This window comes from Egretta garzetta, unplaced genomic scaffold, assembly GCF_000687185.1.
Source record: "Egretta garzetta isolate BGI_Z169 unplaced genomic scaffold, ASM68718v1 scaffold447, whole genome shotgun sequence".
Taxonomy (NCBI): domain Eukaryota; kingdom Metazoa; phylum Chordata; class Aves; order Pelecaniformes; family Ardeidae; genus Egretta; species Egretta garzetta.
In genome coordinates, this window is record NW_009260397.1 from 800657 (window position 1) to 818498 (window position 17842).

General features: G+C 38.3%; 1 protein-coding gene across 1 annotated transcript in view; it reads right to left on the reverse strand.

The window, feature by feature from the left end:
- Positions 1-316: 316 nt before the first annotated feature.
- LOC118452739 (calcineurin-binding protein cabin-1-like) overlaps positions 317-17842 on the reverse strand; it is a 35414-nt gene continuing 17888 nt past the window's right edge. The window contains exons 5-8 of the mRNA XM_035898570.1: positions 15760-16051; positions 4053-4217; positions 2010-2236; positions 317-1517 (exon numbers count right to left, since the gene is read on the reverse strand). Of these exons, the coding sequence (XP_035754463.1) occupies positions 1374-1517; positions 2010-2236; positions 4053-4217; positions 15760-16051 (828 nt within the window). The 3' untranslated portion in view covers positions 317-1373. The remainder of the gene's footprint in view (positions 1518-2009; positions 2237-4052; positions 4218-15759; positions 16052-17842) is intronic.

Below are 17842 nucleotides of genomic sequence, written 5' to 3' on the forward strand. Positions count from 1 at the left end.
AAGATTCTCCCCACACCCTTCCTGCACTACCTTCTTATCCAAGAAGTAAAAGGAAGGGAGCAGTAGTACTTTCCAGAACCATGGCAGCTTGCCCTCTCAGACAAACAGAGACAACAGTACATTTCAACTTTATTAGAAAAAACCAAAAGTTTATACAAAGCTCTGCATTTTACAGAAAACCACCTCCCCCAAACACAAATAAATCCAACATTGCAAGCTGTATGTATTTTCTTTTTTCATATACATACATATATATATGTACATACACATATATATATGTGTGTGGGCGTACGCATGTGTATATATAGTGTGTGACGTATTTTTTTTGCATGGTTTGCATTCATTATTTTACAAAGTTAACATTTAGTAGAAAAAAAAAAAAGGATCTTTGTTACCATTATTTTCTCATATAAATAACTGTGAGCAGTCCCTCTGCAGATAGATAAAAAACACCTTTTCGTGTCATTCTGTAAAAAACAGACATTACTGAAATGGTATTGAAATCTTTCAAGTTTTTTCAATACCACCATAAAAATATCATCTAGCCCCCAATTCAAAATGCTTGTCCAAGGCATTAGAAGAGAAAGGACTGTAAGACAATTCTGGAAAGATCAGTTCTGTAAGCCGACATTCAGGTAGATCATTTTTGCTGGACCTCATACATTGCTGTGAAATGAGCACAAACAGGAGGCCAACCTCTGTCTGCCTGGAAAAGCTGGTTCTTTTGCCTATTGTCACAGAGTCAAATTCCAGCAAAGCACCCAGCAGTGCCAAGGTGCTGACAGACTCTCAGCTCACCCTTCTTGTCCCACAACAAAGCCATAGAATTTCTTGATGCAATTAAAACCTCTACCAGCTCAGCAAATTTTTCCTATTCCGTTCACCTTGAAAGGAGCTGTTGGACTAATCATGGCATGGCTAGACAGACATTAGGTTGTTGAATTATTGGGAGAAAAACTTAACTAGTGTGGAAAATGCAAAAAGACAACTAAGAGGAAGAAAATGCTATAGAAAAGAGCTACTGGAGTGAATCCCAAGGCTCTGATTTGAAGAAGGAGGAACAGTAGAGAGATGTGAATTGCAGCTCAAAACATTCTTGCATTTACTGAAGTTGAAGGTGATAGCGTGGTCCAAATTAATTAAAACTGCCTGGTAAACAATCATTCTTTCCGTCAAGCACCATGATGGGGAGAATGGCGAAGATTTTGAAGGCAATACAAGTGGTAGTGGTGATAACAAAGGTAATGAAAGTGAAGAACACAATGATGCAGACTAAATGGAGAGTAATGCCAACGAAGATGTTTCGACTGCCAGAGATGCTGGCAAGAAGAAGAATGGTTATATGGTTGGTGTTGATGATGGCCAGAATTCATTCATATGTCCATGTAGTCATCATCTTCATCAGTATCACTTTCCAGTGAGGACTCCTGGCTTGAGGTCTCTAAGATTTCCAAAGCTGGCTGACAAAGGCTCTCCTTCTTTACATTCGCTGCAGACTGAGCAGACAAAATAGCAGACTGATCCCAAAAAGAGAGAAAGAGAATATATTGCTGAATAGTCAGGATAAACCCATGATCACAGGGATAAAAGCCAACTGGTTGCTATTCCTTCACATTCAATAGCTCTCTATAAAGGATATGGCATCCTAATGTGAAACAACATAACATTTACCAGTAGGCTTCCCCATAGTTAATATTCTGCTAGCTTTCACTAACCTAAGAATTGCAATGGCTGCACTACCTCCCTCACCCATTTTTGTAATGCTTTCTAATTCCCTCAGAAAAGGGCTAAGGATTAGAATAGCTATGATTTCACCCATGGCCAATATTTCACCAGCCCTTTAAAACTGGCTCCTATTGATAACAGCTAGCATCTTCTTCCACTACTTATTCTATCTCTGGTTATGAACTGGTGACAGGAACTGTTGCTCCTTTCATACAGATATTTTATTGAGGGGAGAATTAAGATAAAAACAATAATCTAAAAAATTACTGTTTCCCTTTTATTACCTTTAATTTTTGCTTGGTCTCTTCTGAAATGCTGCCCTTTGGAGAAAGGAGGGTGGGAGTGGGTGGAGTGACAGTGATCTCAGGTGGAAATTTGGTGACAGATGAAGGTATGAAAAGCTTTGGCATGTTGGGCAGAACGCGAGTTTTTACTCGGGTGCCATCTGTCTTGTTCTGCTGACTTCCCAAAGTCTGTGAACTGGAGCTGAGTTCAGGCTTGGAACTGGAGGCTAAACAGAAAATAATAAGAAAAAACATGTTAGGAAGCTACCTAGGATTTCAGACGTCTAAGAGGGAACAGCGTATTGTTAGGCTCAAAAGGCCTTTGTTCAAGCCTTGCTTTATTCTTCTTTTTCTGAGCTTAATTAAAGTGCCTCAAGAGTCAATAATGACAACTGGAAACCAGTAATAATTTTAAAAAATCTTACTGGACAGCAGAATCTCAGCCTGACCAAGCATGACAAGTGGCAGTGTAGCACTGGCCCATCTACATCTAGTTAAAAGGCTACTACAAACACCATTTTCCTACTTGTTTCCAATGCAATTATCTATCTTTGCATTCTCTAACTGCCTCTCCATTCTGTAATGCAACAAATAAAGCTACTTAGCTTTACTTACGAGTCTTAATTTCCTCCACCATCACATTGCCTCTTCAATTACTGAGATAGCAACTCCTCAACAATTTAAGAAAAATATATGGTAGCACCCATCAGAATTTCTTCATTACTCTCTTTTTCAAATCATGCCATAAAAACCTCCTTGGTGTGCTCATGCCAATGCCTGCCACACTAGTTTCCACATACTTCCCAAGTGTCTCAGCTTTTGGTCTTTACAATGCAAACTCACTCAGACAGGGCTCATCTCATGAAGTAAAGAGGGATCCAGCCTTTCCTTAGGCACTATCACATTACAAAATAATATATACACCACAATAACCAGTAGAAGACAATGGTTTCACATTAAAAACTGAGAATTTGTTAAAAGAGATTTCTTGATTTCTTACCAATAATGCTAATACAGGTTTCTTACCAATAATAACTAATATGGAGTCAATTATTTTTTTTTTATGTTATATGAAGAAAAACACCAGAGTCTATCTCAGGCTGATAGTAATGACAGGCATTCATATACATTTTTACAGATTCAGTCTTGTCAAATCCATCTCTTGCAGATTTCTGTAACTGACATGGCCACTTAAATACAGCAAAATAAAATGCTAGTTCCCTGATGCTATCATGAAAACAACCAGCAGTAGAACTAGCTACTAAGGGATGTAAAATTGAATTGTATGTTCTCAACTGTACACAAGAATGTAACAACTGCCACAACAGATGAGGCATGGCTTTCCATCAAGGTCAGTGACCCATGTCCATAGGCAGTCAATCATTTCAGAGCAGAGTACCAGAAATGCTGCAGTAAGCCGACACAGGATAATCTGCCTCTCACAAATAAAGAAAAACGAGATACCTCGAACATTAATATCTAGATTATGCCCACCTGAAATACCAAGTTTTATATTTTTTCAATTAAAGCACCAACTCCTACTTCTCTTGGGAAGGGGGCAGAGGAGGGATAGAAAGCATTAACTGCTGTAATGCTGGTTTTTATGTTTACTCAGACCGAGTGAGTCAGGTTTTGTGAAAAATCATTTCCTTCTGCTAAATACTCCAATAGTGTAATCCCAAGTGTTGTCATGCTGCCCCATATAAGATTTCAATTAAAAGAAAAATTCTACTTTCACAGATGCACAAACTATATAGCACGATAGCCTGGTACTGGGAGGTTTTTTATTTGGCTTTGCTGCCGTAGTATTTAGCATGTGAGTCATGCACCAAAAAAAAAATAACCATTAAGGGACGACAAAGCAGTTTCCCAGGAAGCTAGGACATTGCCAGGAACGCCTCTAAACTCTGGAATACTTGACTGGAAGGCAGGCAGAGAAACTGAGGAATACACATCACAACTTTCCAGTCGACCAATCCCTATAGACTGGTCCACAGCTAACCATCCATTTTCAGAATTCTCTGAAGCATAGAAAGCTCCTACCTTGGGTACAAACATGTCCTGAATTTGTGCTCGTCACCGATTCCACTTGCCAGCAAACAGGCTCTGGCGACGGTGCAACAGTAGCCATTTTCATCTGCTGACAAAGCCGTGACTCCTGATGCTGAAATCCAAGCCCCTCCAAAGGCACTTCAAGCTCTTCTTCCTCTTTATTAATGAAATATAATTCACAGATTAAGAGACATGCTGATCTCTTTCCTAAGCCTCAATCCTTTTGCTGTCTAACCAACTGGTAGGAAACTTTTTTTTAACCCTTCCTCTATTTCTAAACTGTAACATGACTGAGTGAAATTAAATACTGGCAAGCTAAAATGGCAATACCAACTTTTTCATACTTGGTGCCATCAATTCAAACTCTTAAAAAAAAAAAAAAAGTAATTTAAAAAGCAAAAGAAAAAATCCTTGTGTATGATATTTTGTTATCTCTGCACTTCTGCAAGAAAAACACATGCATCTGACCATTCTCCTTTGGAGATGTGAGGATTGAAACACCTGCCACACACACAGAGCAAAATCCATCACCCTTAATGATGAGCCAGCTGTGACTGATGGGTCCCTCTCTGATCTGCACCCACAGGTACATCCTACGCTGAAGTGCAGCTTTCTGGTAAGTAAGATTAATTATTGTGAACATCCAGTAACAGGGCCAAATCTGTTTTTTATGAAACCAATATCAAGTTATACTAAACACCCACTTTTCACTGCTATGTCCACAGTACCTCCATGAATACATTAGTCTAAAATTCCCACCTTCTGCTAGTCCAGATCTTGGGATTTTTGTAACCCAGAGTCTGTGTACATGAGTGTACAATCTCTTTATTATGTACCAGGTGTATCTGCTTTTAAATTAATGCAGTGTTTTCTTGCACACTGAGCTGCATATTGTAGGTAATGAGCAATTTTCACTGAACTACTGAGAGCTACTGATGCCCTTTCTGGGAAGGGCCGTCTGAAACAGCAGCTAGCTTTTCAAGGCTATGGACGCACAAACAAGCTCTTACTCTCTGATAAAAATGAAGATAGCCTTCAAAAACAAAGGACTGTCTAGTCTAATTTGAATCACCTTATATTTACACAGACTAAGGTGTGCACAGGCATCTATCACAGACCAGCAAATGCAATGTATATTCACAGTCTAACTTGTTCTAAAATTCTTTGTATGTCCATGCTCTAGATTAATTTAAGATTTTGACAGTATGAAGTTTTAAAAAGCAGTATGTATTCCAAACTTTCCTCATTGGAAAAATACTCCCACCCCCTCAAGTGCTGAAAACACTTCTCCACCTTCATCAATGTAGATAAGAACTTGGAATTTGCCATGGTAATATTCTCCTGTATGAGAGTTCCTCTTGCAGAAAATGCTTAAGACAACATTACAGCTTAAGAGCTTGGTAAAAGTCAGATCAATGCAGTTTGGAAGATGCAACTTTTTTAATGAATTAGATTTTCTAGGGTTCTTGAATAATTTGTACAAAAAAAGGCTTACCGAAGCAGGCCGTAAGTACTTTCATCCACTAATTTTCATTGGTAAAGAAAAGAACCCAACCTCTAAACTTGTAGCTGATAGCCAATATAAGCCTTAGGATAAATGAGTTTGCTTGTAGAGAATTCTCCAATAGATCCCGAAAAGGAAAGGTCACACACTACAGCACAAATCACAGGCAGCGTCTGTTCTGTGATGTTCCACTCACTATCAAGCACAAAATGGAAAGGTCTAATGCAGAAGTATGTAGTTCTCATTCTCAGAACTCTCTTGCACATTTCTCTACGGATACTTCAAAACACAGCACTGGAAGTAGGAAAATGATAGTTGCATCTATACATGTATCGTATTAATAGACCAAATCAGCTTAAAAACAACACAGAAGGAAGTACTTAACTACATGAATCTTGACTAGGAAAATCGTAATTCATTGTTGCTCTGTTTAAGAAGCAGAGGATAGCTGAAGGATCATTCTGTGTATTTGCCTGCCCTTTATACCAGATACACGTATGATTTAACCACATGCTGACAAAGTACAAGAGACTGTATGAAGAAGGATCAGCCTGAACGTGGCCTGAAGCCAACATACACATATCCCATTACACTGCTAGCGTTTGACGATAAGCTGTAGTCTAAACCCAGAAGACTCCCACACTGAAATGGCTACAAGACACTTGATCAAAAGATAGAAAGGAACGTTACATCAACATTTGAAGAAAAGCAAGATGAGAATTCTGATAGCAGAAGACTACCCTACAAGACAGCCAAGAAGTCAACTCTTTAACTTACTCCACACTCCAAACTCACAGTCTTACGTATCTAGGGTAAGTACTAACAGAATCTTTCTTATCCACTTATTAACCCAGAATACCAAACCAGTAATTAATTTAGCAGATATGATACTATATACAAATAAATTACAAATCCTACAGCCTCAACTATACTGCTAACCGAGAACAGTTTTGTATGTACGCAACTGCTAAATTACATTAGGGACTTATTAGTTCACCATTCAGAATAAGAGCTCTGATTTGCATTATTGTTTAATGACAAAATTCTACTTCTTATGCTGATTATAATATGTTTAATTATAAGATATATCATTGCTTAAGCTGATTTGCTGTGCTTTATTTTAACTAAATTATGCCCCACTGACAAAAGCTCTTTTGAGCAGCCTGTTTCTAGGAAGATGCTACAAGGCTGGTATCAGTTTATGTTCTTTTATGAGCAATCAGCATACTCACAAGCATCTCCACCTTCCACATCATATTTGGTTTTGTTAGTTTTGAAGATCCAATTTTATAGTGCAGTAAAATTAGATTCAATCTTAATAAAATTATGTGTCAGCCCTTTTTCATGTAGAAGTGAATGGAAATGAAAGGGCAGGAGGAGTCTGGCACACTAAGCCTGTATTTTCTATCACTGCACTTCTGGAAACAACACTTGTTAATATTCTATTAGGCTGCGTCTTTCAGTACATGAGAAATCAAGAACCACTGTTTGTTAATCAATCCCTTGCTGTTAGAGGTGTTAAATACACAGTGACTGAATTCTATCCCCTGATTGGGTCACACACTTTCTTCTTTTAGGACTGTACAATTTAAAATCTTTTTTTTTCCTAGTAGTCACTTAAGTGGCATTATTTCTAAGTTAAAAATAAAGTTAATGAACAAAATATTTTTTAGAATTCATGGAAGTGACAGGAATTGGTTGTTTCAAGTATATGTATCATAATTTATACTATTTATGCCTTAATATAGCACATAAATATTTATTACATCTTTTTTCATTACAGACAAAAGGGACAAAATAGGAAAGGATAATCAAGAAGAAACACACAGTTGTATCCCCTATTATTTGCCTAAAACAGATTTCTGAAGAGAATATCTTGATATTTGTCTTGTGGAAGATGCTGTTATAGCCCTGAACATAATGTCCTAGTTTTTCTAATAAAAACTTTCCCCAGGGAGGTAAAGACTCCAGTAACTCATGAGCCACAATATTCTGCACAAGTGCAAGAGCAGAGGAATGTAAGTACAGCACATTCTGAAGGTGTTCAGAAGCTCACATTTAGTATCAGTTAACAAATCTTTTGGTAATACCCAGTACTTGTACTGTCCTGGCAGGTTTTCAAACATTAGCTCTACAAACCCAGTTTAAAATAAAATCAGTTTCTGAAGACGTAATATGCAACAGTGACTTGTCTCCAGGCTGAAGATGGGACAGGTACTGTACCCTGGAGATTCATTTAGCGCTCTTGCCTTACCACACAACACACAAAAATTAAGCACATAGAAAAAACACAGATTTGCAATGCATATTATTATTTATATTGAAAAGTTCATCTCCAATTGAGCTGAATAACAACTATTTTTTTTTTAGCCTTCCCTTTCCCAACAACTGTCTAAATACATATAAAATAGTATACACATAGAAAGAGGGACATCATACCTTTCAACATCTCCCTGCTTTAGTGAGGAAGAAACAAGCTGAAAACAATTCAATGCAACAACCTACTCCAGCTTTCCTCTCCAACCTCTTTCCACTTGTTGCCAGGGTAACCAGTGTTTGCAGATGCCTATAGCGGGCGCCTGGGTTCATGACTTCATCACAGTTAATATTCTCTCTCTTGGTCTCTCTTTATACAGAGAATACACTATATACATATATCCACACACTATAAACATATAGATTATACAACTCCTGCAACCATTTTTGTACTGAGACAATTTACTTTGCTATTCGGATGTGTACAAAATGAAAAATAACACCGTCAAAAATATTCACTTGGCAATTTGCAGACGTGGAGAAAGTTTAAAAGCAGTATTACTGTAACCAGTAAACAGCTGCTCTGGTCTCTCTGCACTGCACCGCACACTTAATCATTTGATTTCATCATGCTCTCAGGTATGAGACATTAGAATTACAGTCTTATAAAACATTTTATGTGGAATTTCAAAAAAATCCTTTAGTCATGCACTAAACCTATTACATGACAACTAAGAGACAAGCCCAGAAAATGTGACTAGCACCTGGAAAAAATGTTTTCCAGTTTCTGATGGAAGCAGCTCGAAGTATAGCACAGATATGTTAAAGGATACAAGCAACTTACACTGTATGCACAAAACAGGATTTCTGTATAGGAAAAAAGGAAGGAGCTGAGCTTTGAACTCCAGGACAGAATACTAACATGATCTCAAAAGCGAATGCTTGGAGAAACGAACAGACAACAGCTTCAAGTGCTTAAATAAAGCACTTGCACCACTTGCCTTCATCCCTCTGCAGAACACCTTCCCCAGCAGTTCTGTGTGTCAAGACAAAAAACCTGAAAATACATTACTATGATTTAGCAAATCTGTACTACCTTGCCTTCCAACCACTTCAAAAGAGTAACCATTGAATTCTGTGTGCCTGCAGACACCAGGAAATGCTTATTTTACTAGTCCCAGTAACAACTGGTTTACTTTGTATTTTAATAGCCACTCATAGCACACGCAATTGTTCACAAAACTGACTGTTACTTATTTACCATACGAGGCAGATACTATGATTGAGGTTGGTTTTTTTTCATGGTGATGGAAATGCGTCTGATCCTTTGCTCCCTGACACAGTGGAGTAAATATCTTACCACATTTCCAAAGAATAGTGCTAATGTAAAAACAATTTTCTGTATTCCATCTGCCTTGCCCTCCAGAGTGCTGGGAATTAATACAGCTTTTTTCCCCGTACAGCAGCTGCAAAGGCCATGGAAAGCTTGAATTTGAAGGAGCTCAGAGTTTCCTCATAGACTGTGCTACTAAGTCAACGGAAAGACTGCATTGGAACACAGGTTGGTTCAGCTGAACACAGCTCAATAAGGATGCTGACCTACAGAAGTAACAGGGGAATTAGCCCTCAAATTGTATCCACCATGAGGTACTGAACCACAGCAGGCAGTGAGACTGCTTATTTCATTGTGGGGTGTGGTAGGTACACTTGGTACCCTTTCCTTATACATTTTCTTTCTCTAAATTCATGGCAAACATCCTGACATGAAATTTATTTCTAAAAAACCACTATACAAGTCATAGCTGCAGAAATAAGTATTTGACTTGAAATGCCAAATTCAGAAAATTATATTCAAAGCTGACACACAAAGCCACGTGTTAAAAATTAAACATCAGAGTAATTTTGGAGGCAAAAAGCTGCAGAACACAAGTTCAATTTCCCCCTGAAATGAAAGGAATTCAAGCAGTCTGGTGAACACAAGTTCGCACTGTAATAGCATGGCATTATGGCTATATTTATCACTAGGGTCCTGAACAGGGAGCCTACTGTACAATTATATGAGACATACCCCAAACTGCTTCTTAATGCTGAGGACAGCTGTCACAGAACAACATTAATGCGAGCAAAACTTTTAACAGGTGGCTGCTCTGAAAGTGCTTTCTAGAAATAGTCCCTGGCCCCTACTCCTTCCCAAGGCACCAGGTCTCTTTAACAGCCACGCTGGGGCCAGTCTAACAGCAGAGATAGTGGAGTTCCCATGCCCAACGACATTTGCTGCCACTACCAAGTTTCCTAGAGGTGCAGAAAGCTGGCATGCATGTTGGTAAAGAAGAGCCCTGAAGTTCAATACTAACTTTCTTGCTCTCTTTTTAAAACAAAACTTCAATTAAAAGAAAAAAAAAAAGTATGGGCCTAGATCAAAAAGACAATAGTTTGATATTCAACCACAAGAACTTTCAAACGGTATTATAAAAATACAGCTAATTGATATCTGTGTTTTAATATCTGGCTCAGCAAGCACACATCATCACATAGTAGCACCTGAGGATAGTAACAGTCACTCATTTGCAGTCTGCTGCTTCTGAACGTTATGTACTACTTAGCCAATGAGAGCCGTAAAACCCTTCCTTTTCTGTCAGTATTTCATCCTCCTTTGGCCTGACAGCCAGCTAAGCACAATGCAAATCAGCAAAAGCAGCTGTTCGAAAAAATCTCTTAAAAGAATATAATGACACCCCACAATTTTCTAAGAACTTTGTAAGCAATGTAATACCTGTGCAGCAGGCTTACAACTACATCTCTCTTCAGTCTTCATATGTGCAGGAATATATGTAAATTTTATGCTGCTGGCAGTAATCTAAAACTAGTGAAACTCAAAACATACTGTAACAGAATAGCATCATTACCACGTTCTTTTACAAATCTGTTCACAAAAGGTCTCCAGAAGAGGTGTTCCAATAGCATAAGATATCCATAGGCTAGTGACTCCCTGGGATTTTCAGGGAGGTCTTCTGGTGCACAGGGCTGGAGAGCCTCTTGGACCACAAACCCGCCCAGCCTGCACTGAACCCCATGGCTACGTACCTCACCAGCCACAGCTGGGAAGCTGCTGTTCCTGTTCTATTTTTCTTACTGATCTAACATGGGTACATAAAAACAATGACAGTTTTAATTTCAAAGGATTTTCTGCACAGCATTGCATTGAATAGATAAAACTAAAAGATCAGAAATAGACATTAAGTGTACCGAAAAACTCTTCTGGAATGAATGCGTTGCGATAGCAAAGCTAATCAGCATACTTCCAAAGGGAAGAGGAAAAGACACGACTGACTGGTACCGACTGAGCACTAGGCAAAAGGGAATTAAGAAGTCATTCACAAACAGGAACCCCCCTGCTGACATTCAGCAGTGAAGTTTCAGAGTGCCCCCATTGTGAAAAATAAAAAGCTTAATGAAAAGCAAGGATCAGACAAGGGGAAATGAGAATACCAATGCCAAGGAGGCTGAAGCAGCAAGAGATCAGTGAGAGCAAATGCAGAGCTACCTGAAGGCAGCCTGTTTTTTTTCTACCAGTGACGTTGCAGTCACTAACAGGTGGATCAGAGCTTCTACCCTAGGATGGTACAAAAGGCATGGGGTTACAAGGACTTAAGAGCTTATAAAGCCTTGGAGGAATTCAGCCTTGGGAACTGAGGAAGACAGCTGCTGAAAACCAGGATCCATTAACATGAGAAATTAAGTAATCAAAGTAAGTTGCATACAGGTGACACAAGAAAACAGAGCAGAAGAACACATGCATTTAAGAGAGAACCCTCATGCCAGGTAACTGCAACATGAAGAGGGCGCACGTGAGGCCACAGTCCTTGGCCAGTCTAACATTTTCTGTGTTTCAGCTCTTTTTGAGCCATCTATTGAGAACAATTCTGTGCTCCGAAGCACAATTTTGAATTCAGCATTAAAAACAAGATAAGACACTGACTGCAATTAAGAGGGTTGAATGTTACTACTTCCAGTCGTTTAGAGAGTACCTGAAAAGTCTGAACTGAAATCCGTAGTTAAAACAAGGCATAGCTAACAGGGCCAAATACTTTGGGCATTTTGTGTAAGCAGAAAGTTTGAATTACAAGCTCTTAAAATCTGTATTTTGTCTTTATGAATTTATGAGAAGCAAATCAGAAGACACGAGATCAGTATGTGGCTAAACTCAACTAAAGATGACAACCTACAATCTCCATTATTTCATTCAGATAGGAACAGGCATCGTGGATGTCCACTGATGTTTGGATATCTAGAAACTGTGTGAAATCAAGGTGAACCCTTGTGCCATGCACTGTTTTAATATGAAGACAGATGCTGTCAATGCAAAATTATGGAGTTGACAAATTCTTTGCAGAATTTCCCTCTCCCTTACATAAATTGCCTCAGTCTTCTGAGAATTCAGTATCAACCTAAGGTCATGTATCAGTTGTTAAAATAAACTAAGCCACAGACTTCTGGGAAAAGATGCTCTTTACACCTAAAAATACTCTTATGACTCTGACGCCCAGTTAAAAGCCTACAGGATGAACTGCCATATTACAACAACTGTACTGAATTCTCAGGACTTACCACTTCGTAATCTTCTCTATTTTGAACATCTGTCTTTTAGGGAGTCTGCTGCTACTGCTGCCCACACACACTTAAACAATTTAACTTCATTGCTCACTATTACAATAGTGCTACTTACCTTTCCACACAACTGTCCTGACTTGTAGACTGTCAGAAGCACAAGAAATGCAATTTCTACGTTGAAATACATTTACGCTTCTACTCGCCCTGCTGTGCCTACATAACAAGCTTCTGAAATTATAGCAGGATATTCACATGGCTTATGGAGTGCAGCTTCCCTGCACACTACAGAAAAAAATGTCTTCCTCAGTTCTGAATTTCTAAGTTTGGACAGCTATATCATGACCTTCTTGGTTTTATACTGAAATACTTAGGCCTTAAATGGACATGAATTCAAGGGGGGGGGAGTGTAACTCCTCTACTCTGATTTCATATTCCAATTTAGTAAATAGCTGGCTTTAAAGCAAAACACATTACTTTAAATAATTCAAAGTATAAAAACCTTCGCTTGGTATCAAAACTCAGATGTGAATGTTTTCCTGTACATTCCTTATAAGAATCATTATTAGAATAAGGACAGTGAAGAAGAAGAAAATGTCAAGATTTTTCAGCAATTTAGAACTTTAGTTCATTTAATACTGGAACAGTGTGACAGGCTGGAGAGGGTCTATCTTAATTGTCCTATTTTAGTTTCCCCAGAGAAAATTTTAGGCTGAGCCACAAAGGCTAATAGTCCCATGTATATTTATACCTAAACATAGGAAGTTCTCATGCTGAAACTGCCACTATCATCATTTTGCTGCTGGACTTCATCACACTGTATTCTGTACCAGTTACTCATGTACTAGACAAAAATCTCACTAAAATATTTACGTAAGAAATGAGTGGCATAGCATCAACACTGCTTGGAAAGCCATTCCTTTTTTTGGGTGAAGTCACAGAAAATGATAGCAGCTAATAGTTTCTGATGTGGATTACTTTCACGTGAACAAATAGATACAGAAGGAGATGACAAGAGACTAAAAAGATGGTAACAGATTACTCTAAAATGGGAGGAGTTTTTACAGAAAAAGAGCTAATGAAAGGCAGATGAAAAAGGGTTATAATAGAATTATAAATAATTCTTTTTAGAGGAGGTAGATGCAGAGATAGGACAATTAAAAAGAAAAGAAAAAGAAAGGACACAGCAGTAATTGGTGTCTCTCTCAGCTAGAGAAATGACCTGTCAGGTAGGTCTGAGAGCCAGAAAGCCAGATACAACGTGTGCATTCAGCACTGGAATGACAACTCTGCAGAGAGAGCCTCTTCATCTTCAGACACAGTTTCAGGGGTATAATTTTGGCAGCTAACCCTTCCATCTCCCTCACCCAAGATGATGTATAGAAAGCATGAAAGAAGAAAGAAAAATATGTAACTTTACAAGCCTAACAAAGCCTAGGAAGTCAAAAGATTAAAATAAACGTTTCAATCACTGCAATGTAGCCTGGGAAACTGCAGAGAGGAAAGCACGTCAGAAATGCTCGTGAATTTAGTTTGAAAACCAAAAGAATGCGTGAGTTCTTATCTGCGTTGTCATTCCTACCAGTCTCCTTATTAAATGTACAGCAACTTCACAGAGGATTAATTTTTTCTCTCCCACCCCGTTGTCTAGGCACAAACCTGAATTACTCCCTGTTGAACAAGCCCGCCAAGATATCTTATGACACCATCCAGCTCCATTCTTTAGCTTCATAAGGACAATAACAAACGTGGGTTACACATTGACTAAGCCATTCCTTCCTTATCGTTCCCCTTTCCTTTCTTCCCCTCCCAAGACAATCTCTCCCTGGATTTGTGAAAAAGGAAAATTAGATTATTATAATGCAACTGCTAATATTGGATGTTAAATTTCAGGTTTGTTCTGTACTCAGAGATTAGGAATTTGGGGAAACTGCTTTCTCCCTAATTTGCTTTTCATTGCTGACTAATTCAGAAGATTATGTGCATTCAGATGCCAAGGCTGATTACATATGGAAAGAAATTAAAACTGAGAAGTATACAGATCAAAATATCAGAAAATCACAATACCAGATTAACAAAGCATCCAGACTAGATCAAAGTCTATTCATTATTCATTAACATTATGCACCATTAAGTCTCACAATTCTGGGCATTACTTCCACCATATCCTCACCTGTCACTTTTCACAATACCTGTATATATATGATTCATTCATAACTTTATCTGGGCTCCTACGAATTTGTCTATGGCATTTTGTGAGTAGTGTTAGGGCCCAAGTTCGTGAACAGATGGAATGAGCAAAAGCAGCAGCAGATGCTTTTTCAGTTCCTGCTAAGGTTGCAAGAAAGTACAGCAGGTGCTCTGCTACCCTAACAGGCGCAGTGTCCCACAAAGAAGCAGAACCATCTCTTTTGGGCACCCAAGAGAAGTCTGAAATTGGGTCTAATCTTACTTCATTCCCTAAGGTGGATCAGTACTGCCTTGCACAATGATTTTGACTACTGCTAACAAGCCAGCCTACCATGACAGCAGTAAAGAAAAAGACAGCATTCTCATTTAATTCTTTCCTCATCTAGACAAACTGCATAGGACCAAGGACATAACACAGTCCTAAACAAATCACATGATTATGCTATAGAATAAGTAACATTGGTTCTGATTCTTCAATCCTCTCCTGTACTCTAACCTTGCACATAATCATACTAGGGCTATAAATAATATAGTCCCAACATTCCAGCCTGCCAGATGCTTCTTTTCTCAAATGTGAAAAGTAATAGTGATGATACACTAACTTTATGAACCACATAGAAGCTTGGAATTTTCAGTGTTATATATCTCCACACACATACTACAGGGCAGTGACAGCTATGCATCTAATTATGTTAATCAGGCGCTTGTAAGTCAGATGTAAGCTGTCCCCCAGTTTATTTCAACTGCAATCACTTCTAACTTTTTTAAAAGATTTAAGGTATTTTAAAGAACTAGATCCTTACCTCTTTAAAGAAAATAAAACAAATGTTTTTATGCTATTAGAGACTTATATTCTTTATTTAAAACATATGACTATTTTAGGCTGCTATTCCATGATTTCATATGCAAGTTACATAGACAGTGGGCACTCTTTCAATCTATCCTAGTAATTAAAATATGTATTAATTATGCAGATGTGCCCAGTTCAGGACCAAGACAAAGTCTCTGTTTGTGTAGCCTTTTAAATGTGGTCCAGTGATCAGAAAATGGGCCAGAATCAGAACTCAGGCACTGACTCACCATGTGACCTTGGCAAACCGATTAGAGGGAGCCAAAGCGTTCTGTCTCCCTGTGACTTACCACGTGCGAGATCACTCATGCTGGGAGCAGTCTCTGCATTCTGACTCCGGAGATGCTCAGTGTCCCTGTGTGACTCCTGGGATGGAGGTACTGAAGATGCTGAGGAGGAGGAGGATGAAGAGGAAGAGGCTGGTTTGGATTTGGAATGCAGATCGTTCAGTCTCAGGAGATTTTCAGGAGTCACAGTGTCTGGATTCACTGGGGTAGGATGCAGTGTGGCTGGCGTTACTGGGAAGAAGCTCTCTCTGTTGTCCTTTGTATGCTTTGGGGTTGTGGGTGTTTCTCCTGTGGACTACATAAAACAAAAAAAGGAAGCCAGAGAGAGTGAGAAAATACATGCCAGTAATTCTGCATATGCTACCTGTTTCAGTGGCAACTGCAGGCAGTACAACTTTTTGTAGACAGAAAACACCCTCTCTAAAGCAAATATAAAAATCAATCATTATTATAAAGAAATCCTTCTCCTTTACAGATTATTTTTCTGTTCTTTACAGTCTATTTATCAAACTAGCACTTGAATATTTATTCATATTCACATTTACAATGCTTTAACAAATCACTCACAACAGAACATACTTTCCTGAACTCCATTAGTAAGCATGAATTACAAACTCTTGTGAGCAGACACATTTCTTTCATTTTAAAATATGTTGACAAACCCTTGACCTGAACAAACAGATCTTCAGTGCTTTAAGAGAATTTGCAAATTATTAAAAGAAATTATTCTTAGTGAATTATGTGAGAAGAAATGGAGAAAACAGAAAAATGCATCTGCTTGCAAAGTAAGTGATCAGCCTAACCCCAAATGATAAATTTCCAATAACTGCAGAACTGACTAACATCGGTGTCTAACTTGGAACAATGCTCTGGAAGATCTGTTGCCTTTGCAGAAGTAACAGTGGCACTAAGAGCGATGCTCTTTGCCAAAGCCAGACCTAAGAATGTAATGCAGTGTCATTAATTATATAGACAGAAAGTAGAAGGGTGGCATAAATTCACCAAAAAAGGGAACAAAAGTACCCATAAAACGAGTATCTCCTCCATAATTTTTATCAGCAATCACATAAAGTATTCTTGCCTGTGAGGCCACAGAATGCATTTATTTCATGCTCTTTACAGTTTTCACTTAATGGAGGCTTATTGGACTGTAAAAGATATGGTTGAATGGAATCCTCAACTGTTTAATTGTCTGTCTCGTACCTCTACCTCTCATACCTCCACCGTGAAGAAAAACCTCATTTTAACCATGGTGATAGAGTATGAGTGTTTGAAATAGAAACAAAGAGTTCTGCTGTCAAATGTAAAATCAAATTGGGCCCTAATGTCCTAGATAACCAAAGACTTATTACAATGCCAGAAAAGTTGGCAGAATTTCACTCAGAGAACAGAGTAAGTTTCAGCTGGAGAAATTACATTTAAAATTCAAAGGTGGAAAGCACACAAGTACATTTTTTAAAAATAATTGGTGGAATGTATTTTTAAAGTTCCTGAACTTGATTAATCAATCTCTAAAAAGCATATGATTAAAACCTGCCAGATTCTATGTGCACACAAAACCCAAAATACAGCAGCTATATTCATAATAATTACAATATTGGATCAGAAAAGGTCTATTCTGCTTCTGAAAGCAGCAAGTTTCTGATGTTTAAAGCACTGGTTCCAAAACTAAAGGTCTCAAGATGCACAAATGGGATGACACAAACCTAAGGGAAATTAAACTGCAGAAGAAAGCCTTAAGCCAGAAGTGAGATCACTAGAGGAAATGTTTTGAGTTGTGATTTAGAGGGAAAACCCTTCACACCCATGCACTTCATTAACTTACATAATACATTATGTAGAACCTGAAATTTCTGTGCTTGTATTGTATCCAAAATTTTTTCAGCAGAAATACATGAAGGTACTATTAGTTAGGTACATATTTGTTAAAAACGGATCTGCACCTCAAACTGTATTTCCATAAAAACACACAGCTATTTCCATGGGCAGAAAGAGGACATTTGGAAAGTAACTCAGCAGTATTTGGATGGTACTCCAAATAAGTACTTTCCAAGAAGAAAAATGATTAGTGAGAGAAGGAGCAGAA